The sequence below is a fragment of the Cryptomeria japonica genome, chromosome 10, assembly GCF_030272615.1.
Source record: "Cryptomeria japonica chromosome 10, Sugi_1.0, whole genome shotgun sequence".
Lineage (NCBI taxonomy): Eukaryota > Viridiplantae > Streptophyta > Pinopsida > Cupressales > Cupressaceae > Cryptomeria > Cryptomeria japonica.
Window position 1 is genome coordinate 774,306,813 of NC_081414.1, and position 26,477 is coordinate 774,333,289.

At 34.6% G+C, this 26,477-nt stretch overlaps 1 protein-coding gene across 1 annotated transcript; it reads right to left on the reverse strand.

Moving 5' to 3' along the window:
- Window positions 1-310: 310 nt before the first annotated feature.
- Window positions 311-22,257, reverse strand: LOC131026952 (G-type lectin S-receptor-like serine/threonine-protein kinase At2g19130). Its single transcript, XM_059212795.1, has 2 exons — window positions 19,851-22,257; window positions 311-561 (listed from the first exon to the last, which is right to left on the reverse strand). The coding sequence occupies exons 1-2, from the start codon at window positions 22,255-22,257 to the stop codon at window positions 311-313; spliced, it is 2,658 nt and encodes an 885-aa protein (XP_059068778.1).
- Window positions 22,258-26,477: the final 4,220 nt, after the last annotated feature.

Genomic DNA, 26,477 nt, shown 5'->3' on the forward strand with positions numbered 1-26,477 from the left:
TCATGTATTAAAAGAACTTTTCCAGGAAGTTAGCTTCATGCCAGGCAACCATGTATCTGTCGGATGCGCGAAACTCTCCCAAACAATTGCAGACTTGTTGTGGCCGTCCAGCACAACGAAATTACCAGAGTCCGTTATCACAGCTCGTGATCCTTTCTGGCTAGCATCAGTCGACCAAACTGAGCATCCCTTTCTATCAAGCAATCTGAGATGACCGTCTCTTGAAAATTTCAGAACGCCTGGCATATTTCTGACAGGATTCTCTCTGTTAGCCACCCAAACAATGGCCCTTCTGAGAGACTGGTGCATTTCAGAATGCCTGGCATATTTCTGACAGGATTCTCTCTGTTAGCCACCCAAACAATGGCCCTTCTGAGAGACTGGTGCATTTCAGAATGCCTGGCATATTTCTGACAGGATTCTCTCTGTTAGCCACCCAAACAATGGCCTTCTTGGAAATTAAGGTCTGATTTCCAGTGAGCGAATCCCCCAGTCGAAGTGTATCTCCAGCATCTAGGGTTAGAGCACAGCAATTACGCAGAGAAATACTGATAGTAATTGCTACGACCAAATTCTTAATCCCACGCTAGTGAATTCAGAAATTTGTCTGCTTTGAGCCAATAATTCCAAACGTTCAAGTCAAAAATAATACATGGCAGAGTCCGAGTAATTTCTAGATTGGGATGACGTTTACTCGGACTCTACCATAATGTTAATGGTACGTTGAACTGACAGAGAAATGATTTGACAGCGTACAAACTGCACTGCGTTCTATCCTTTATACATGCGTTCTTTCCAGTTAAAGTATTAGTCAGTCAAGTCTTTTGTGCCGGACGAGAGACGGACACGTCTTTGCCGAAATTGCCGCTTTGTTTTTCTTCGCGTTTCTAAACATTGAAGTGTTGAAGGTTCTAAAAAAAAATCCTCCTCCGTTTTTGGTAGTTTTTTTAAACTTCGACTTTGATATACTTTTATTACAAAATTTCTACCAGCAATTGCACTTTGGTGCCATAGGTACATTAGGTACATTGGAGAAGTGTGCAAGGTCAATTGAAGAAAATTTTAGTCGTTTTTTTTTTTTTTTTGCATACATTTGTGTTGTATATGAGGTCAATTGGAAGACATTTGGCAAATGATGTTGTTTGTGGAGCAAAGATAGGAACTAGTCCATCTAAACATGAGTTAAACAAAACCTTTGAATTAGGAAGATAATCAAGCTACATTACCAATATACTTACATTATGTTTGCAATAGAGAGAGAGGGAGAGCTAGGGATAAAAAAAAGGGGATAGATATAAGGGAAAGAGATAGAGAATAGGAGATAGATATATAGAGGAAGATAGAGATATGAATAGAGATGGAGAAGGAGAGAGATATGGAGAGAAGAATAAAGATTTAAAGAGAGAAGGGGGCAGATAGAGATGGGAGAGGTAAATATATAGAGAGGGAAAGAGAAAAAGATAAAAGATAAAGATAAGAAGTGATATAGAGAAAGATGGCGAGATAACAAGATACAAATAAAAGAAGAGATGAAAGAAAAAATATGGAGTGGTAGATATAGAGATAGAGAAGGAAAGAGATAGAGATATCTAGAGGCGTAGGGACAGGGAGAGGGAGAGAGAAGGGGAGAGAGGTAGACATATATAGAGATAGAGAGGGAGATAGGAAGATATAGTTAGAGATGCAAATGTATAGAGAGAAAGAGATGAAGGGATAAATATATGTAGAGGAAGAGGGAGGAAGGAGAGAGATAATCAGACTCCATTACCAATAAGCTCATGTTATGTCTATAATAGGGAGAGATGCAAAGAGAGGGGGAGGGATAGGGATCCAAGGAGGGATAGATAAAGTGGAGAACAAAGAGGGATAGGGGATGGAGATAGAAATGAACATAGATATATTGATGGTGATGGAGATAGAGATGAAGATGGAGAAGGAAAGTGATGTGGAGAGGAGATGGATAGATAGAGATGGAAGATATAAATACATAGAGAGATTGTTTATGCATATATGATTGCATTTAATTGATTTATTATATCTATGATATTTACGATCTATAATTAATAGTATATTCAATCATGCAATTATTTTAATCATCTATGTCTACAAAGTAAAATAATTGAAAAAGGTGGCCTATAAAATATCTTAGATTTTTTTAGATATATCTTACAATACAATAAAAATAAATTCTAACTTGAAGAGAGTATATGGGGTACGGGCAAAAAAGGTGGGCGACCAAAAAGGGGCCTTAAGATGGCACCTTTTTTTTTTTTTTTTTTTTTAAATTAGCAAATTCTGAACTTCGATGAGAAATTGAAGATAGGTACACTCAAAATTTGAAGATGCAATAAGAACAATGTTGAAGTGCTTTGAATCTACTTTCATGTTATGAAAATGGCAGAGATTAAGGGTTTCAAAAAGGGGCACCACATTTATTGGTCATGTTTTTATAAAAAAAAGATAACATGAAAAACCAAGGTAAGAGGATGATGAAAAAAATGGAAGATAATACTGAGAGGAGGCGGTCTACAACTAGGGTTTGACGTGGACCCCTTGGTTGCATTTGAAGATTGGGGTCTTTGCTCCTGCATTTGGAGGAGGTGGTAAGACCTCCTCCATAGTGGTAATTTGCTCTCCCTCTCTCTCTTGTTTTTTTTTTCCTAACCCCAAGCCGAGGCTCTCTCCATGTGGTTTTTGCAGTTATTGCAAGTGCAAGTGGAGGCAAACTCAAATGGTCTGAATGTGTCCCAACTACCCTCCTCAAAATTCATGGAAGAAGGACTTATTGGCATGTCCTTTCGAGACACCATCATCGATGATGCTCTGCAAGTCCCCCGTGAAGCCAAATTTCATCTGGTAAGTGCTTTGTCTTCTGACTACCATGGCAAAGATGGAGGACGAGGTAAGGACCCTTCCTCGACTCCTCGTACTTTTTCTATTTCCCCTAATGATTCCATGGTGAAAGCCCTTGAACTAGAAAATAAGAGGCTCCAAGATATTGACATTTTCTTTGCAGTTACTAATTTAGATAAATGTCCGGCTAGGAAATTTCTTGATGAGTGGATGAAAAATGTGTGGGTTAGAAAGATAGGGCTTAATTTTTCTTTGTGTAGAATGATTCAAAAGGGTCTATATGTTATTTTATTTAAGGATGATAAATCACAGTTAGAGGTCCTTGATAAACAGTTCTAGGCCTTTGGGAAAACCACCTTCAGAGCCCTCAAATGGTCCTTTGATGCGATTAATGAAGAAATTCTGGCTATTTCCTACCCGCGTTGCTCCTAATTAAAAATATACCCCCCATTTTTTGAAATTTAATTCCTCAAATTATTGAATCTATCGGCAAAGTGATTAGGGTTGATCATTCTTCGAATTTTCTCCCCCACCTGGATGCCAAAGTCCTAGTATCTATTAATCCTAGCATTGATATCCCTAGATTTCTTGAAATTAAACTTCGAGATGACACCTTCACTTGTGTTTTAGAAACCCTAGGGGGGTTGAACTCTTGTTTCCTATGTAAACGAGAAGGTCACATCAGAGGATCATTCCCTATTCTCTCGACTAAGAATAAAAATATTGGTAACCCCACTAGAACCACCGCTAATAAAGACGGTTTTGCCCCCCTCAATTCCTCCTCCAAGAATGAAGAATCACCACCTATCCGAGTTAAATTGGACTCTCTCAGTAAGGCCATTAATAATGTGATGGATAGTCTCCCAAAAGTTCAACTGGTTAACCCCCCTATTATTGAAAAAGATGCAGACTTTGGTTCCTTTACTGCAGACCCCCCTCCCCACTTCGCTGTTTTTGTTGCCATCTCCCAAATGGAGGGATTTGAATGCCCAACAATTGTCTTTGGAAAAAATTAGGGCTAGAGGGCACTAGAAATCATGTACTTTTGAGACATGCATGGAAGAGGATGGATGTAGGCCCCCGCCTGAGACTCTAGTAATGAACAACCCTGACAAGGACTCTTATGTCAAGTCAATTGTGTAGACTTTTGAAGGGATTGATCGTGGAGGTGGTGATAATAAAAGAAGGGATTCAACCCTCCCGTCCCTTGTGATACTCAGGCTGCTCCTACCTCTAATCAGTTCCAAGCCTTGGATAATTTATCTAATTCGACCTTAATTCAGACCGGCGTTGATGATCCCCCCGGGGTTGGAGATTATGCCTCTCCTTCTATGGTCATTGCCTCCCTGGATTCTATCCCTATGAAACCGAAGTCCCCAATTGATGATGATAATGTCTTCTATGAGGTTATCCCAGTTGCTCCAACGATTGACAATCCTAAATTATTTTCCCATCTGAGACATGCCTATCTAAGGGAGATTCCTGTGAAGAAACCTCCTCAGTTGGCATTCATGAGTCTGACGTTGAGACTGATTTAAGATCCAACTTACCAATTATTAGTGATGAGGGATTAAAGGATAATGATAATCTGAATGAGGAAATATCTAAAACCAAAGCACTCATTAAGAGGAAAAGAGGTAGGCCATTAGGCTCTAAAAACAAGTTGTCTCCCCTGCATAAAAAATCTAACCGGAAGGTTAGCTTCCCCAAGTGCTTTAATAGCTTTAAGGGTGACAAGAATAAAAATTAACCATTTGTCCTCCATGAAGTGCCTAGGAATATCCGGGGGTTGGAATCCCTAGATAGGAAATATGTGGTGAGAAGAATGCTCAATCAACATAAGGACTTGGATTTTGCCCTGGTCTAGGAGGTCAAAGCCATTGGTTTTTCATTAGAGGTCAATCTTAACTTTATTTTGAGGGACTCCCTCAAATTCTTCACTAAGAATGAGAAAGGCAAAGGGGGAGCTACTATTCTTGTTAACCCTATATGGAGAAACTCTATCCTTTGCTCCAGAATTTCCCCATGCAATAGAGCTATTTGGGTTACCTTCCAACATGGTGACTCTTCCTTTGGGTTGTGCACCATTTACCCTCCCAATGACTATAGGGATAGATCTGACCTTTGGCAATGGCTTACTTCACTCCTTGACATTCTATGGATCCTGGGGGGAGATTTCAATATGATTGAACATAAGGAAGACAAAGTAGGAGGAGCCATTGTTGACTGGAAAGGGGGGGAGAAGCTTCATTGAGAGACTAAAAAGAATTAAGAGACTCTTTGATCCCTTGGAAGGTTTAAAACAAGTCTATAAGGGCATTTGGTTTACTTGGTGCAACTATCAGAAAGCTTACAACATGATCTTTCCAGACTAGACATATTTTACACCAATAAAGGTGTCTTTTCTTTTATCCCAGATCAACAAGGTTGCCCAATGATTGTTAGGCCCTCCTCCCTTTCTGACCATCACCCCATTTTTGTAGATATTTCCCTTAGGAACTCGAGCAAGCCCATTAATAAGAGTGGTGGAAAATTCATTCTTAACAATAAGCTTCTTAAAGATCATGATGTCTTAGCTGCTATCCATATTGTGAGGTTGTTCAATAAGTGGAACTCTCAAGATGTTTCTAATATCCATAAATGGAATACCTTAGTAACTAGTTGGCAGAAGATTCTTTGTACCATTGGAAAGAAGAAGGTCAAGGATGCCAGGCAGGTAGAGCTTATCATATCCTCTAACCTGCATAAGGCAGAGAAAGACATTCAAAATAATCCTAACAACTCTCACCTTACCCACTTGGTGGCGGTGGCTAGAGATAAGATCAGAAATCGTCAACATGATAGAGCCTTGGGAGCCCAAACTAGAGCTAGGATGTTATGGCTATCTCAAGGAGACAAATGCTCTAAATTCTTCTTTAACCTTCTGAAACAAAAGCAGTGTTAGGAAAAAATTGACAAACTTTGGGTGGACGGTAGGGAAGTTTCTGTTGATGAGGAAATCTTGAGTGAATTCTTCAACTTTTACAAGGTGTTGTTCTCCTTAGAGGACTCTCCTGCTTCCATGATTTCTAGGGACAAATGTCGGGCTCTTATACCCAAGATATTATCTCCCGAAGAAGACAAGACTCTTAGTAGACCCTTCTCAACTGAAGAGATCAAAAGAACCATCAATTCCCTTCATAATGATAAAGCCCCTGGACTGGAATGACTTACCATTGAATTTTATAAGACCAATATCACCGGGATTGTTGATGACTTCCTTGAGTTCTATAATGAAGCCTCCAAGTCAGGGTCTCTGGGAGCTGACATCAATAGAGGACTTATCAAGCTTATTCCCAAAGAAGGGGAGAAGGCTCTTATAAAAAACTAGGGCCCTATTACACTACTTAATGTTTCCTATAAGATACTTGCAAAGATGCTTGCTATAATACTAGAGAATATCCTACCCAATTTTATCTGTTCCACCCAAGCTAGATTTATTAAAGGGAGATACATCCTGGAAAATCTTATTACCAGCAGGGAGGCTATGGAATGGGCTAGACTCTCAGATCAAAAGGTGGCCATATTCTTATTGGACTTTGAAAAGGCTTACGATAGGATTGAATGGATCTTTATCTCCGACATGCTTAAAGCCTTTGGATTCCCTGAGATCTTTTTCCATTATGTTCAAGTTCTTCTTAGGGATGCTCATGCCCAAGTGGAAGTGAATGGGATGATCTCACATCCCTTCAAGCTTCGTAGATCTATTCGACAGGGGTGCCCTCTAGCCTCTACCCTTTTTGTAATAGCATTTGATGCTCTGTTTTACCTACTCAGGGAAAACTCTCTCTCCCCTAAGGTTAGAGGAATCTCCCTTCCAGATAAATCTGAGCTACTTAACATCTAGTTTTCTAATGACACTGCAATCTTCTTTGAGTTATCCAAGGAGAACTTGAATGCTTTATCTTCCAAGCTCACTCTATTTTGTGACACCTCAGGTGCAAAGATCTCTCAAACCAAATCTACTATGCTTGGATAGACTGAGAAACCTCCAGATTGGCTCTCCACCTATGGGTTTCAATGGGGAGGACCGAACACAATTGTCAGATATCTGGGGATTCCTTTTGCTATCTCTCCTTGCCTTAAGTATATGTGGGCATGGATTAAAGGTAAGATTGACTCCAAACTTATCAAATGGAAAAAACACTATCTCTCATTAGCAGGGAGAATGCAAGTGTGTCAGAAGATCCTATCCTCCTACAGTATATAGTATGCATCTGTTTGGATGTTTAGTAACTACCAAATTAATGATCTGCATAAAAACATGAGGGATTTCTTGTGGTTAGATGTTAGAGGTCATAGAAAATCCCACTATGTCAAATGGGAGTGGTGTTGTATTGACAAATCTATTGGAGGGTTGGGTCTTAAGGATCTGAAAGTGCAAGGGATTGCACTTACTGCCAAATGGATTTTTCATGCACTGGAAGGTAATGAACCGTGGAAAGTACTCATTCGTAATAATATTAGGCTAGGTGTCCCCAAGAAGGTTAAATCCTGGAAGTTCCTCCCTATTAGTGATCTGTTAGCTGGATCTTTCTCAGTCTCTACCGCAGGCTATGTTGTCTTTAAAACTATTTGGAAAGCATGGGAAACCATTAGATTTAGCATTGGCAATAGTTGGAGCAGCCAAGATAACCAAGTCTATAGGGAAAGATCAATCTGGTCGAACTTAACTCATAACGGTAAACCTCTCGCCCTCACTCAAGGGTGCTCAGCCAAAAAATGGGCCAGCAAAGGTATTTGTTGTCTTAAAGATATTATAGCTAATGGTGCTCTCATCTCATGGGATGATCTCTTCGGGAAGTATCAACTCCCTATATCTAATAAAAGGACTTATAACATAATGTGCAATGCTTATGATCTCTTGCAACTTCCTAAAACATGTGATGTGAATGAAGATCGGTTTCTTTCCTTCTCATGGATTGATGGCAGCCCGCTTGGTAATTTCAAACCTATTTCTATCTATAAAACTCTCTCTTATAATGACAATATTCTTAATCATGTTAATGTTAAGTGGTATTCATATCTCTCACATGCGTAATGGAGTAATATCTTTAAGGCTCTCTGAAGTTCTCCGTTGGATCCCAGGAAAAAAATGTTCAGATGGTTGCTAATGCTTGATAAGCTACCTATTAGATCTGATTATAGTAAAGAAGAATTGTGCACTATATGCAAAGTTAAGGAATCTAGTAGACACATATTTTTTGATTGTATTATAGCTAAGGAAGTATGTCTTATGTTTGGTTTTACTTTCTGATTCATAGTTGCATACTTGATGTTTTTACTGGGTGTATTAAAGGAATTAAGAAAGACACTAACCTATTCTAGAATCTGCTATCTGGTGAAATTCTTTGGTATTTATGGAAAATTGGGAACTTAGAAATATTTCAAGGGCAAGAAAGGGCTCTTAATGAGTTTCTTCGAAGACTCACTTTTCATTATGTTTTCTCGCAGGTTACCATGGTCATTAAGCTGAATAAGGAGAAGTTTCGTAGATTTCTCACAGACGGGCACATAAGAATCTTCATCTTTGAACTCTCTCATGGCTACATCTGGGGAAGGATGAATGTTCAACGAACACCCTTTGTCAATGCCTTAGATGCTCTAATGGAAGAAATCAGAGGTAATGGTCAAGTGGTTCGATAACATATGGTCCAATCTTCTAGAATGTTGGATGATCGAAGGCTGGTGTGGATGGAAGGACATTCAGGATGGATTGCTTGGATTTAGCACAAAACCGTCTCATTGTGGTTATGTTTAGATGGATAGCTTTTTGTTTATACTTTTGTAGCTATATAGACAGACATATTTTGTACATGACTTTGTAGTTATATAGACCTATATATCATGTAAGGCTATTTTTTGTCTTAGCATGTACTTCTTGGGTAGGGAGGTATTTTGTCCTAATCTGTACATTTTATTTGATATAACTGCATATCTGGAAGGATACCATGACACTCTGATGAAGCTCTAATATAGCTATTGGAGCTCAGTTTACTCTCTATATTCAATTAAAAAAAAACATAACATAGCACCAAATGTGGTGCACCTAAAATGTTAACTTTTTTTTTAGAATTTTTCTAATCGCTCGAGTGAGAAAGTAGCTGACACATTGAAGTTTATGCCCAATTTTTCAGTTAATTTTTTGATGAATATATGATTTTTAAAAAAATTATCAAGTAGACACATCTTGAAAAACATAAATTTGAGCATGCTCCCTCCAAAAATTTGTGAAAACTAATAAAAAATCAATAGTTTTTTTTTTAATTGTGTAGAATGGAGTCTAGTTTATAAATATGTAATTTGTTTCAAAATTCAATAAATGAGTAAAACTCTGTGCCCAAAATATGACATGTTGGTTTTTGACAAAAAATGGAAATATTATATTGACAAAAGAAATTAGAGATCAAGACCTTAACATAATCAAACTTTAAAATTATTATATGGCTGGATAGCTAAGAGAGAGCTTAATGATTGTATGGTGTTTATTTTAGTTTGCATTGAAACAACTGCAAACCTGATGGAGAGCATGAACAAAAATGTTAGAAATTTTTCATTGTTTGTTGAAAAACACATCTCAAGCCTATGAAGGATGTCCAAGCCTTTGGGTTGGATGACCAATGTAAATCCAAGTCCATCGCTTGGTTTTATCCAAGGTAGACAACTTGTAACACACTAAATATGCCACACACTAAATTTGGTGTGCACCAATTGTAAAAAATGCAAATTTTGCATTTGACATATACCAAATACTTTGTATAGCAAAAAATTCAATCCTTCTCTCTCTCTCTCTCTTTGTATTTAATAGTGAAATATATACATAAAATATAATATTCAAGTATAAGTCCTTTTGTTATACTTTAAGTTATATTTTATGTATATATTGGTAGGAAGTTTGAGAATGGTTTCAGATCTTTAGGAGTTCTAATGTAGATTCTAGTTTTTAGAATATTCATATAAATTTTAGACTTAGTCAAGTTTCAGTGGTTAGCATGCTCATATTATAATTCTCTCTCCTCTCTCTCTCTCTCTCTCTCTCTCTCTCTCTAGTCTCTTCCTCAACCCCCACTTTTCTCTCTCACATTCACTCTCTCTCCCTCTCTCTTTATATCAGCCCCTCTCTCTCTCTCAACCCTTGCCTTTCTCCATCCCTCTCTCTAACTAGGCTCTCTTTGGTCTCTTATACTCTTTCCATCCCTTATTCCCTCTCATTTGATCTCTCTCTCTCTGGGGTCTCTCCCTCTCTTTCCCTCAACCCCTAGCTTCCTCCCCCCCTCTCTCTCACTTGGGCTCTCTCTCTCTCAACCCCTCTTTTCGTCCCTTTCTCTCACTTGAGCTCTCTCTCAATCCCTCCCTCTCTCTCTATAACATGCTCTCTCTCTCTCTCTCTCTCTCTCTCTCTCTCTCTCTCTCTCTTAGTTCTCTCCCTCTCTTTCCCTCAACTTCTACCTTCCTCCCTCCCTCTCTCTTACTTGGTCTCTCTCTCTCTTTTTCCATCCTTTCCTCCCTCTCTCTCAACTCTCTCTATCTCTTTCCATCCCTTCCTCCCTCTCACCTAGGATCTTTCTCTTATCCTCCCTCCCTCTCTCTTAACCCCTTCATAGAGAGGGAGATAATTGAGAGAGAGAGTACCCAAGATAGACAAAGGGGGGGAGGGAGGGAGGGAAATAGAGAGACCTAAGAGAGGGAAAGAGAGGAAAAGAGATGGAGAGACATGCGAGAGAGATAAAGAGGGGATGATTGAGAGAAATAGAGAGACTAGAGAGAGAGAGCCTAAGTGAGAGGGAAGAAGGGGTGGAAAAAGAGAAAGAGACAAGAGAGAGCCCAAATCAGAGAGAGGGAGGGATGAAGGGAAGGGTTGAGAGAGAGGTTGATGGAAAGAGAGGAAGAAACTAGAGATATAGAAAGCCCATGTGAGAGAGAGGAAGGGAGGAAGGGGAGGGTTGAGAGACATAAAGTCCAAGTGATAGAGAGGGAGGAAGGGAGGGGTTGAAGGAGAGAGAGAGAGAGAGATAGAGAACCCAAGTGAGAGAGAGGGAGGGAGGAAGGTATGGCTCTATCTCTCTCAATTCTCTCCCTCTCTTTTCCTCAACACCTACCTTCCTCTCTCTCTCTCTCTCTCCCTTAGGATTTCTCCCTAGAATTACCCTTTTTTTACCATCAACCCCTCCCTTCATCTCTCTCTCTCTCTCAACCCCCCCTTCCCGCTCACTCTCTCTCTTTAGATCTCTCTTTGTCCCTTCTCCCTATCTCTCACATGGGCTCTCTTCGGTTTCCCCCTCTCTTTGCCTCAACCTCTCTCTGGTCTCTCCTTATCTTTCCATCAACCTCTCTCTCTTGGGTCTCTCCCTCTCTCTCTTTGTCAACCCCTCCCTTCTTCCCTCTCTCTCTCTCTCACTTGGTCTCTCTCTCCATCTCTTTTCATCCCTTCCTCTCGAGCTCTTCTCTCTCTAATCCCTTTGTCTTTTTCCATCCATTCCTCTCACTCAAGATCTCTCTCTCTTCCCTTCCCTCCCTCTCTCACTTGGGAACTCTCTCTCTCTCTCTCTTGACCCCTTCATAGAGGTAGGGAGAGACTTGAGAGAGAGTGCCCAAGATAAAGAGAGGGAGTGAGGGAAAAAGAGATACCTAAGAGAGAGAAAGAGGGAGGGAGGGAAATAGAGATGAGAGAGAGAGAGATGAAAAATGAGCAAGAGACCGGAGAGAGTGAGGGAGAAAGGGAAGGGTTGAGAGAGAGAGTTTGATGGAAAGATAGGAAGAGACTAGAGATAGAGAGATCCCATGTGAGAAGAGGGATGGAGGGATGGAGGGGTTGAGAGAGAGGGAGGGATGAAGATAGGGCTATCTCTCTCTCTCAAGTCTCTCCCTCTCTTTTCCTCAACCCCTACCTTCCCCTCTCTCTCTCTCTCTCTCTCTCTCTCTCTCTCTCTCTCTCTCTCAACCCCTCCCATACTCCCTCTATCTCTCTCACTTCCTCTCTCTAGTCCCTCTCTTTCCATCCCTTCTCCTCACTCATCTCTCACTCTATTTCCATCAACCCTCCTCTCTCTCTCTCTCTCTCTCTCTCTCTCTCTCTCTCTCTCTCTCTCTCTCTCTCTCTCTCTCTCTCTCTCTCTCTCTCTCTCTCTCTCTCTCTCTCTCTCTCTCTCTCTCTCTCTCTCTCTCTCTCTCTCTCTCTCACACACACACACACACACACACTTGGGCTCTCTACAAATGATACATGCTTTCTTTTTATTTTTTTATAAGAGCATTATGATCATAATATTCATTATTCTGATTATTGAAACAATAGAATATAATTTTTTTTCTTAGTTTGGGCCATGTTGAGGATTAGATAAGAGTTACTTTATGTGGAAGAGTATGATCCCAATTAGCGCATGTGCCACAAATAAATGATATGCAAATAAAGTTCAAAATCACACTTTCGTATTAAAAAGCTAGATCTATTAATGACACATCAAATATAAAAAAAGCAATTCTTGATGCGATAGCCAAGGGTGCCTAAAGTAGGCTAAAAATATATCAAAATTAAGATAAATAACCCTAATTTAAACCATATAACAATGTAAAGTAATCATTGATCCAAACAAATAGGATACTCAAATGTAGAAATAAAATATAAATAAATATTAGAAAAGTGCAGATTAAAATATGATTACTATAAACAAAACCTTAGAGTGAAGATTTTCTCTTGTAAGAACTATTTAGCCCACAATTCTTTGTGAAGGAATGTAAACTTTCTCTCTAGGTTAACCTAGGCTAATTAGGTAATTGCAATCAAATAAGCATAAATTATCTTCTATTAAATAAGTATTGCTAGGACTAATAATATTATATTTTTAATAGCTAAAGAAAGAACATAAATATGAAGGGCAATACCTATATCTATGATCAACAAGTATTAATAACACAAATTACAAAATTATATACTAGTGTGCACCTACAAAATGATGTCTCTTTGTTAAATCAATGCCTCAGATTCTACAACAATCTTAAATTATATGAAGTGTTTAGTGTAGAACCATTATCTCATCCATGTTGCTAAATAAGAGGAATCGTCTACTTCTTTACTTGAATCTAAAAAAAATGGGTAACATTACTTGTAACCAATAAATTGTTTAGTTTATTTTATTACATATTCTAAACAAATTAAAATTAAAAAACTAGAAAATATTTCTTCTAAAATATCCCCATTGGGTGGTTGATTTGAAATGGTTCCCTCTATGCTTGCATACACTAAAATTATTAGCCAGATGAAATAACTTAAAATCTTGATTAGCTTGGTTGCAAAATGAATTCATGTCAATCCCATGAGAAATGTCTAGCATAAAGGATTCAATTGTTTTGAAGAGAAACAATGGAATTGAGATCTCAACTTCTCTATCATCATCCAATTCCTTCACACATGATGAAACATTAAAATTTCACACATTTTTATAAGATAACCTTAAAATTACATATCATGAGGGAATATAAAGATGAAACAACACGATCTTCACCTAGAATACTTAACTCACTCATTTAATTAATCTCAGTATTTTGTAAGAAGACTAAAACCTTCTTATTCTTATCATCATATAGTTCAAAATCTACCACGCATGATAGTCCACTAGAAAAATCATATAAGTGAAGAGAGGTCATGGTCAATTATAAATATTAGATATTTCAAAAAATAGATAGAAACATTACTAAATTTATGTATGAATTGTAGATGTATATAGGGAATGTTTGAATTGAAATTTTGATAGAGTAGAAGAACACCTATTGCATTACATTTTTACATCTGTATTTTACATCATTGAAATAGATTTCTTTCACAATTGCTTCAATGTAGTGCGTAGATGGTGCTATGTTTTTGGCATATATTCGACATGGCCCAACTAGTGCCGTGACTGCCGTCGACAACAATTAAATTAAATATTTCAACAAGGCATCGAATTCAGTAGTGTGGTATGGGGAATCAAAGACAGCAAGATTTGACAGCGCACTGAAATGACTCGATTCTGTTCTTTCTCTACGGGGAATCAAATAAAGAGATTTTTTCGCTACCTATAAAATCTGCATTCTTTTCCTTCTACTCTCCATTTTTTCAATATAAAAGCAAAGATTTGACAAGACTCCGTTCTTTCGCGATTCGCGCGCTCATTGTAATTAGTCTTGACGAATGACGACCGAATGTAAGTCAAGTCTTTTGTAAACGTGTACTGGTTGAGTGAAGTCTTTTATGCCGGACGAGAGACGGACACGTCTTTGCCGAATTTTCCGCTTTGTTTTCTTCGCGTTTCTAAAAATTGAAGTGTGAGGTTTTAAAAAAAAATCCTCGTCCGCTTTTTGTACGCTTTGTCAACTTCGACTTTGATATATTTTTATTACAAAATGTTTATTACCAATTCCATCTTGGTATGTAATAAATTTTAGTATGTTTTTGCATACATAAGATCAATTGACAAGACATTTGGCAAATGATGTTCTGTGTGGAAAAGATCACGAATTAGTCCATCAAAAGATGAGTTAAATAAAACCTCTGAATTAGGAAGATAATCAAATTACATTATCAATAAATTCACATTATGTCTGGAATGGTGAGAATAAGGGAGATAGTCATATAAAGAGGGATTAGTTATAGAGATATGGGATAGAGATATAGAGAAAGATAGAGATATTGATGGAGAAGGAGAGGGATATGGAGAGAAGGAGAGATATAAAGAAAGAGAGCAGAGAGGGATAGATAGAGATGGAAGAGATAAATATATAGACAATGAGAGAGAAAGATAAAGATAGAGATACAAAGTGATATAGAGAGACATGGAGAGATAATGAGATAGAGATAGAGGGAAAGATAAAAGAAGAAATATGGAGAAGTAGAGATAGAGATAGAGAAGAAAAGAGATATAGATATCTAGATGTGTAGGAAGAGGGAGAGGGAGAGGGAGAGAGTACGGGAGAGAGGTAGATATGTATAAAGATAGAGGGGGAGAGAGGAAGATATATGTAGAGATTAAAATATATAGAGAGATATGGAGAAGTAGAGATAGAGATAGAGAAGAAAAGAGATATAGATATCTAGATGTGTAGGAAGAGGGAGAGGGAGAGGGAGAGAGTATGGGAGAGAGGTAGATATGTATAAAGATAGAGGGGGAGAGAAGAAGATATATGTAGAGATTAGAATATATAGAGAGATATGGAGATAGAGATGAAGAGATAAAGAGATGTATATGAAGAGAGAGAAGGAGAGAGATAATTAGGGTCCGTTACCAATATTTTCATGTTATGTCTACAATAGAGAGAAATGTAGAAAGAGGGAAGGATATGGATATAAAGAGCGATTGATAAAGTGGGGAAGAGAAAGGGAGATAGGGGGAGTATATAAAGAGGAAGATATATATATTGATGGTAATGGAGATGGAGATGGAGATGGAGAAGGATAGGGTTGTGGAGATGAGAGAGATAGATAGAAATGGAAGAGATAAATACATAGAGAAATTGTTCACATATATGATTATATTTAATTGATTTTCTATATCTAAGATATTCATGATCTATAATTAATAAATATTTTCAATTATGCAACTATCATAATCATCTTTGTCTACAAAGTAAAATAATTTAAAAAGATGACCTACAAAATATCTTATAATAAATTTAAAATATATTACAATATACTTAAAAATAAATTGTAACTTGAAGAAAGAATATCTTATAAAAGAATAATCATAAAAGAAAAAAAAAATATAGATAATTAAATATATAGTATATATATATATATATATATATATATATATATATATATATATATATATATATATATATATATATATATATATAACTTTTTTCTAAAAGGAACACTAATCATAAAACATGGTAGACTTTTTTAAAATTCAAAATATATAAATGAAAAGTACTAATAGATGCTAAATAAATTTTATATTTTTTTTTAAATATTAAAAAAATTAAAATACTATATAATAAATTTAAGAAATTAAAAAATAAAATTTTTTTTTTTTAAATTTAATAATAATATTATTTATAAGATAATATGTAATATATTTATTGTCTACTATTTGTTTTTTTGTATATTTTGGGTTTGGTTTTTTGTTGAGCATACAATCATTATGTGCTCTAGGAAGTTGCTTTTTAGTAGTTATATAAAAAGTTGAAGTGTATCTTTCTTTAATCAATCAAAACGTATAATATATTTATTATGAAATAATATGAATGCCACTCATTAAAGAAGCCAAGGTAATTTTATCCTACGTTAGAATATGATTGACCAACATAGAATTTGTTTTGTTGTGGTCTTTCTATCTATATGTGTAAAATCTAGTGGAGAATATTTGCATTTTGTCCCATTTACCAAAAACCTTAGGACACTACACAAAAAAATGAGTTTTCGCAAGTGCTTCCTAAATTCAAAGGCATCGATCAACTGTCGTATAAATTATTTGGAAAATTAGCTTCTTATCTTGTTTAGGGAATTAATCATTTTCAATACAAACTCTAGAGAATGGATTTTTTACATTGTGGTATGGAGCTCCAATCACTTTGAATAGTAAAAATAAATGAAAAAGAAAAAGGGATAATTACATCAACATTGAGATATGTGTCTCAAACATTTTGAAAGTTGCATCACTTTGGTACATGATTTCTCCTAGATGTGTAACAAAATGAGAGTAGGATTTGTACTACCAACAATTTCAAAGAGGAAAACATTATTTGATTGAATGGTCCCATAAAATGCAACCGTCTTCCATCTTTCTGCATAAATATGGAAGATTGATCTAGGAAGTTATCTTGTGCAAGTCAAATAAGAAATGCCTTTGACGTAATTAAATTTTTTTGTTCCTTCTTTTTGAAAAGATTTTAATTATATTTTGTTTTGTTCTTATTTTTAGTTTAATTATAAATTATAATTAAAATTTAATATATTCAAGATAAAAAATTAATAGAAGATTTATTTTGATGTAATCAATTTTAATTTTTTAATTCATGAAATAGTTTTCTATTTGTAGACGTTGATGATAATATAATAAAAAATCATCTTTAATACTTTTATCAAAGTTAAATTGTTCCTTCCACGTGCACTTATACTTTATGATGAATAGAAAATTAATATTCATCATTGTAATTTAAACTACTATAAACTACTCTAATGTATCAAATTGTTACCTTTATATAATTTCATTTTATATTTATTTAATAAATGCTCATTAAATATTGCATAACTTTTGTATGATTAAATAGCACTCTCAAATTTCTAACACATTTTTATTAATGGAATTCATTGGTTAATATTAATTTGGAACTGGGGTGACCCATGTAGTATAGTGGTTAAAACACTTTCTTGGTGAAACCACCATCAAGGTTCAAATCCCTATTGGGGGCCATTGGGCTTGCAGGCTTGATTACTTTGCTAGGTTAGTGTGCTCACGAATTTGAATAGCAATAGTATTTCGACACCTTAAAAAGTGCCCATTACCGATCAAAAAAATAAAATAAAAATTGTAACTAACAAGATTTATAAGGAACTTATTTTTAATGTATAATTTTATTGATTGCCACCACATTGAAAATGAAAATATGTAGAAAAGAAGGAACTAAATTTAGTCCTCTTTTCCTATCAAATTGTAATATTGTAATTCAAGCTTACATGGAGATTCTACAATCCAATTCTTTATAATGAAGCATGGTTGTCTCAACTACATACTCCTAGCATTTAATTGACTATGTTTGGTGCACACAAACCTTTCAACTCTATTATAGTAGTATTTTTTGTTATATCACTACACTGAGATCATTCTTAACCTTGTCTCTATAGAACTACTCCTTTTAGACTAAATCATATGAACAATTAAAAAGAATTAAATATAAATTAAAATAATTAAATTGGTATTTAATTTTATTAAATAAAATAAAAAAATTAGTAAGAGTTTTATAAGATAGATATATTAAAGTTCAAATTATCTTATAGAAACTAAAAAAAAATGAAAGAGGACTTTTGCAAAAAAATTATAATCCTCATTTTTTAGAAACGTCAAAGAAAAAGTATAGTTTAAGAGACTATTCATGGAAATCAGAGAATGAAAAGACTAAAAAAACTATTCTGAAAAACAACGAGTGAAAAGACTAAACAAAAATTAAACTAAATTTAGTGAATGATATATAGATAAAAAGTTTAATGTGTTGTAGTAATGGTATGTTCACACTATTTATGGTATAGGTCATCGTGCATGTTAGATAGATGATGTGTTGCTATAAATGTGAATACAAAATCTATTTCATATTCTTTAATGAAGATGAATTCTATTAACTAACAATTTGATTTACTTTTTGATAGAAAAGAAATGTAAATTGTTAGTGATTATTAGATTGTTGAAGTTATTAAAGAGTGTGATATTAAAGTAGAGAGTAGGGATATGGAACACATTATACATAAAACATCTCTACATAGTATACTATGATTGTATCATAATTGGTGCAACTATGAAATCAATAATAAATTAAATCTAATAAATAGTATTTTAATCTTAAATTCATAAATAAAAATAAAAAAATTAATGTGTTAAAGTTATTTGATCTATGAAAGATTACTTTCTATATTTAATTGAGTTATCTAAGATTTTTATTTATTTATATTTAAATAGCTATGTTCTTATATATTATTTATATAAAAGGAGTTGTGATGAAAGATATAATACCATTCTTAAAAATTTGTATTTTAAAAAGAAAAATTTATGAATTTATTATAATCAAAAATATATTTAATGTTTAATTATAGATAATCAATATAAATATCTTTAATTAGATATCTATCTATCTTTAAAAAAATCAAAAGATATCATTCTTAAATCTTTTTATTTGTTTAAGATTTATCTTATCTTACTTTACTATTATTTAAGATTTTTTTTTTCTTGTATTTACTTAATAATTTTTTAAATATGAATGCATTCAATGTCAACTATGTTAGCAACATTACCGTGAATCAAACTTAGTGTCAAGGTCAAATGTAACAACTATAATATTCATTATACCGAGAATATTGGAATAAATTAAGCCTATGCAAAGTCTATTATCTCAAACTATTACTTATCTATCTCTAAATTAATATGCCATGCCAACTCATTTATCAACTAGATAACACATTCTTTAACCTTTTCTAAAATCAACAATGAATATTTATTATCAACTATACTTTTGGCTATGTTACAAAGTACTTACTACAATCAAAATTTGCTTCTCATCAACTAATTAATATCAACTAACCTTCCAATATGCTTAATCAACTAATCCAACTACAAAGTCAATCTACTAACAAATAATTTAGTCATCAATATTTAACAAATATTTCTTAAAATTTTTTTAAAAAAATCCTTAAAATCAAACAATTAATTTATTAAATCATTTTTACTAACAAATTATTTGGTAATCAATATTTAACTATCAAAATCATGACATTTCAACAATCCATAATGATTTCAATATTTTTTCATGTGGATTACTCCATGCAGATTTTTTTTGTCACCAATGTTTTTGATCGAAATCTATGATCTATCATTAGAACAAACAACAAGAGAAAAAAATTGATGACAATATTTTAATATTTTCTCTAAGAAACACTTCAATTCTATTAATCATGTAGAGTTTGGAACCAATATTATCTTTAACAATCATAATCTTCCTTAAACTCAATAAAATTACAATACATGTGACTTAAATCTATGATCATATGTTTGTTCTCAAACTATCATCCAACCCACTCTTAAATTAATACATCATAACTCATATATTCGCTATTCAACAACTACACTACTATTATTGCAATACTGAGAAAAGAAAGTCTCGCCACTATATCACTTGTTTACTAATAAAACGATGGCAGCAGCAGCAACCTAGATTCTATATCTATTATGAACGTTTCTTTTAATATTTGTTATTATAATAACAACACCAATTAAGACCTGCTCGCGAGCCCGTTGTTTTGCTTGCTGAAGTGAACTGGAAGCTGTCGCTGTCTTCTTCGTCGTCCACCTGATCTACCTGAACCACTAAAGACCTTGGAATTTGTAGCGCAGGAGCCTCCATTGTACCTTCCAATATCTTCACTACTTCCCTCATGCTCGGCCTCCTATTCTCATCGTCTTGAATGCACAGCATCCCCACCATAGCGGCTCTTCCTACCTCTTCAATATCCACCTCATTCGCTATCTTTGCATCCACAACACCTATTATGTTTCCTCTCTGAATTTGAGACGAAGCCCAGGTAGGAAAGTAGAATCTGCTCTCCTCTACATTCAGCTCAAGATTTCTTCGCCCAGATATAATTTCCAGCAAAGTCATGCCAAAACTGAATACATCCGCCTTGGGAGTGATGGGAAGGCCAGATATCCACTCAGGAGCCAAATACCCTCGAGTTCCTCTTGTGGTCGTCAGTACGCGGCTGAAATCTCTGCCCACCAGCTTTGCCAGCCCAAAATCGGCCACCTTGGGGCTGAAGTCGCCATCCAACAGAATGTTTTCAGGCTTAATATCGCAGTGAATGATGCGATCCCTGCATTCTTCATGGAGGTAAACTAATCCTCGTGCAGTGCCCAGTGCGATCTCAAACCGAGTCTTCCAATCCAACACCTTCTCTACCTCTTCATCTTTACAGAAGAGAAAAGACTTTAGAGAGCCATTGGGCATGTAAGCATACACAAGAAGCCTTCGAGAGCCTTCAACGCAGAATCCCCAGAGCCTCACCAAATTCACATGCTGTATTCTCCCGATGGTGCTTATTTCAGCCCGGAATTGCTTTTCTACTTGTCCAGAACCTTCTAATCTTTTAACAGCTACAAGCGTGTTGTCTGGCAGAGTTCCTTTGTAAACAGAACCGAATGCTCCGCTACCCAGCTTATGCTTGAAATTCTGGGTTGCACTTCGCAACTCTTTGTAAGTGAATGATTTCAGCGAAGTTGGCACGTCCTCTTCAACGCTTTTCTTGGGCTGTCTTCGACATCTCCACAGAAGAAATCCGACCAACAGGAAAGCTAAAACAACAGCTGCAGCAGCGCCCGTAGCAGGAAGTAAACTGCTATGAGCATGGGCTTTCCTGCTTCCCTTTGATGTCGAGCGGCGTAACTCAGATGCAGCCAGCCTAATGAAAACAGACTGGCCCGCAGATGAATCATCACGCATTCCGAACAATTCCCCAAACCACAATCTACAGATGGGTGGATCAGAAACAGAAAAAGCAAAGGCTGTGCAGGAGCAATTGTTGAGACAAGCAGTCCGGCAGCCTTGCTGTAGTGTCTCGTTGTTGATTAAGACAGCTTCTTTGTGGGGCAAGTATTTCTTCTTTTCTTCAAAGAATCCATCGGCGGTGCCCTCTGTGGCAGAGCAGTGTAGAGGTGTTCGCCTTTCACAGCCGCTTGACTGCCAAACATGAGACTCGTTCTTGGACTTGGTGAAGCCATCAACACAACCACACACTTCATTGGGATAACACACTCCATACGCCCCACAGATATCATAAGCACTGCATTGGCCTCCTCGTGTTGACCACATCAAATTCCATGTCTTATCTTCCATCAAGTAGTAGAGACCTATTATGCCATTATCTTGTATCACGATCCGCCCCACCAGGTTCTGTTCTAACCTGAAATTGAAGAATATGCTTGAAGGAGATATCTTCGAAGGGGATATTTGAATTGTCTTGTCACCTTGCAACTCATGAATGTTGGTAAAATAAGTAGCAGTCCATTCTCCAGTGGACCAGAACGGAACAGTCTTGTTATAGACCGTCACCATCTCAGTCTTTTCAGGAGACATGACGATTCCAAAAGAGAGGAACCCAATTGCAGGATCTGAAGAACTCTTCCATGAAGTTAGCGTCATTCCGTTCCAGAATTTCATGCCAGGCAACCATGTATCTCCCGGATGCGCAAAACTCTCCCAAACAATCTCAGATTTGTTGTAGCCATCACTCAGCATAATGAAATTGCCAGTGTCCGTTATCACTGCCCGCGATCCTTTCAGGCCAATATCAGTCGACCAAACTGGCAAGCCCTTTCCATCAAACAATCTGAGATGACCATCGCTCGAAAATTGCAGAACGCCGGACATGCTTCTGACAGGATTGTCTCTGTTAGCCACCCAAACTATGGTCTTCTCAGGGATTTGTGCATACCAGATGCCAATGTAACGATTATTCGTCCGTCTCGTACTGAAAAATCCTAATGCAAACATGCCATTCTTTGACATTATGGTCTGATTTCCAGTGAGGGAATCCCTCAACAGAAGCGTATCTCCACCATCCACTGTTAAAGAACTGCAATAATGCGCTGCAATAATCACAGTAATTGCTAGGAACAAGTACTTCATCGCCATTTCAATAATCATGGCGTTTGTATTTTTCTTAGCAATTGCTTCTAAGTAGTGCGTAGATGGTTTTAAGTTTGCAGTTTATTTTCGAATTTAAAATAGGCCACGCAATGAAGTGTTGGTGGGGTGTGTCCTCCGCAAGGGAAGTTCATGCGACTTCGTCGCTCACGCAATTACGAATATTTGACAGCGCGCAGACCCGATTTATTCGGACGCGTAATTTTGGTCTTTCAATATTTTTCTCAAGTCGGGTCACAACACTTTCAAGTAATTGTTGAAGACTAAGTGGACGTCGATGTCTTTTGATGTTGAAAGAAAAACAGAATATAGAAGAAGTAAATTCTAGGATCAGAACATAAAAATTAATGGAAGTCAAGTCTTTTTGACGTGGCTATAAATTTGAAGTAATCCAAATATTTTGGAAGTGCGGATATTCTTTACGATTTTTTCGCGAATGGGCTATTTTTTCTACAGTGGGAAGAGGATAGAAGCTTTTAACTAGTTTTATATCTAATTATTGAAGACTTAATATACTAGTTTACATTAATTTTATTTATTGTTTCCATATAATGTTTAATTTATATGTAGTATATTTTTATGTTGATTTGTTCCATCACATTATGTTATTGCATCAAGAAATGTAATTACATTGGTAGTCAGGGGGTAGAGTGTAATGACACAACAAAACTAATTATCATTTATCATTATTTTGATAATCATTTTCATGTTATTATATTAATATTTAAGAATATATTTTAAACTAGAATACCTATATTTTTAGAAATCTAAGTAAAGTATGTCGAGATATGAAATATTTATATGTTTAATGATAAAGTATGAAGTGCAATTAAATTCAATGATCAATGATGTTTTTAAAATGAGATAAAGGCAATATCATACTTTTTAGAGGTATAATAACAACATTTGTAAAATATTATACAAATTAAAAATTCGGAATCATTTATCCAAATGATATTTAAAAAATGGAAAAAAATTCACTTGACTAATCATTCACGGAGTAGTAATAACTATTAAACAACATCTATACTATATTATAATAATTGAATTTAGTCATACATACAATGTGTAAATAGGTTTTCAAAATTTGTGTCAAGTTTTACTCTATTAACCATTTATGCACTGGTAATATCTCTTCATTTTCAATATCATGAAGAAGAGCTGGAACTTTCATTGTTATGTTGGACCTCACAACATATAACGTAGGTATCCCATAGTGAGCATGTAACAACCTAAATGATGGCATGACTTGATGCACTGTGAATTTGATTTTATAATTAAACTTAAAAGTAGCAAGCAACCATTCTTCAAGTGGTCCTGTGTGAAAACTAGTTCATGATTGTCCTCAAGAAATCTCATGAACTTCATACTGAGTTGTTCAGATAGGTTGTGTTTTTTGATTGTCATCATTGGCCTAATAGTGACCTTTCATATACATCTAGCAAGGTAAAGGTCTTGAAGCTCATGGTATTGAGAAATTGGCCAGTCACATAAATTTATATCTCAATTTGTAAATTATATATTTTTACATCTAAGTTCATTTTAACCTTGGAACCATACAGGAAGTTAAAGTACAAAGCATAATTATTGATTTTTTTTATATTATTTTTTGGTCCATTTTTGTCAATTCTATTGATCGTTTTTTCTCTCAACCAGTAGCAAACACTTAATTCCTCTATATGAAAGATGGTATTGAGTGGAAGACGGTAGTGGTACTTTTTCAACCAATTAGACACCCATGCATGTACATTACTTGACATTTTTCTCACTTGCAAGGAAATTATTTTTAGCTTTTTAATCAATATTGAATAGTAGACGATAAATATTTTAAACTTAAAGGCAATATATGTTGTTAAATAGGAAATAAATTAGAGAAACATATATCTAGCATTTCTCTTATCATAACAAAAAAAAATGATGCAAGGTTACATGATTTATATTTAGAAAATGCTACATATTTAAAAAAAATAAAAATTGAAGTAAATGTATGTAGTAAAATATTAAATAGAATAGAACAACATATATGTAGCATAACTAAAAAAATGATACTTTAATATTAAATTATTATTAAGATATTAATTAAATTGTATATATTAATCAATATCAAATCATTATTGAGATATTACTATACTTTTGTATTTTTAATATTTCTATTAAACTCTTCAGCATTTGAAAAAAATCTATTAAGACTAATTATTCTTATATCATTATATATTTATATTACTATATTACTCATAGTGAGAATGTGTAAATAGTTTTGTAAAAAATACAAATGAAGAAGCAATACAAGGATGTTAGTAATTATTATCATGGTTGAAAATCACACATTTATTAATGATAATTTATTTCATATTATTTGAAGAAAGATATATTATATCAATTATCTTCTAATATTTTAATCTATTTTCTTTGGTCTTTCGCTTTGCAAGTTGTCTACCTTTTTTCATTTTTTCATAATGATCAAATGAGAATGTTGGCATTATTTTGAGGCTTTACAAGAGACTTTTGCCATGAATGTTAATCTTGTTTTTTCTCATGGTCTTATAACAATTGTGACTTTTGATAGAGTCAACCCTTGAGATTTATGTATTGTTAATGCCCATGCCAATCTTAATGGTAATTGAAGTGTTATGTCCCTTTGTATTGTTGTTATTGGAATTGTATTTGGATGATGATTGTCAAATGGTATTCTCAAATAATGGTCAAATTCAATCATTATCTTTGTTGTTGGTTTAGGTGGAGAACTTCTTGGTTTATTGATATTTTTTTGTATATATCTTAGAACTCCATTTACAAGTCCTTCTTGTATCCAAAGATCTTTAATATATACACAATGAATGAATTCAACTGGAAAATAGAGAGATAATCTTAACACATAATTGAAGATTGAAATACATTGATAAGATAATGAGAAAGGATGTATGAAGAAAGTATGAATGATAAACCAATGTTAGAATATGTGAATTGTTGTGTACCTTCAAAGTTACACACTAACGTTGTCCTTTTATTTTCTCAACTCCCTCAAAATCCACAATGACTTTTTATTATTTTGTAATTGAAGATAAATAAACAAAATTTGTCACTTTAAATAAAGTATAAACAAAATATTCTAATTATAGAATGAATTTATCTATTTGAATACATGGAGATGTCTTTTTATAACTATCGGTTATGCATTACATGTTAGATATCTAACTTGTTACAATACTACACATGCAATTTATTTTAATTTAGGTTACTTAATCCCCCGTGGGCTCATTTGGAGCCATTCAACTTCACCAGTAGACCAAGGGCCCATTGAATGAATATATTTACTATATATACTATAGTTTTGATTGTGTTACTCATCCTCAAAGATTAATATCAATTTTTAATTTCTCCATTCATCACCTTAATTTACATATTTGAATACAAACTTGATCCAAGTCATTTCTATATGTAAATAGCCAACATAGATCATTAGATAAAAACCTACAACTTAACCAATTAGTCATTTAAAAAAAACAAAGTGGTCTTATTGGATACTCAAATAAAGCTAAGCTTAATAGCTCATCTATCCATATAGGATATGTATTCTTCTATCATTATGGGATAGAAATTCATTTTTCCATGTGAGACATGCATTTTTTATCCATATAGGATAGGCATTCATATATTTATGTGAGATAGAAAAACATAATTAAAAAAGATGTTTTACTCATTAAAAATAAATAAGTCTTGAGATACTCATTGAATTCTACACTTCCTAATAGGAAGTGCATTGAGGTTTCCATCATTCAATAGTATATAATTTAGAAAGGCTTGATTCCCACCATAAAATCTAGCTTGAAACCATAGACAACCAAGAAATTCTGATCGTTGGATTTTTCTAGTATTATATTTGTTGTTTGATATATATTTAATTATTATAACTAAATTTAGAGTGTCATGTGATGATAAACAAGTATACTTATGCTATGGCTCAATTTAGTTTAGGGAAAAAATTATTATTCTAATCTTGATAAAACCTTAAGTACTAATAAATAAGTTTTTATTTAGTATATCAATCATCCTTCAAGCTATGAATTGCAATCACTCAAATAAAATAGGTAAATTGAACAAGAATTCTTGGATAGTTTCTGTAATTAAATAAATTTATAAAAATAAATACATAAATTAGATTTCAATAATAACCTTGAAAGCTAATAATATTTACTTGCAACATAAGG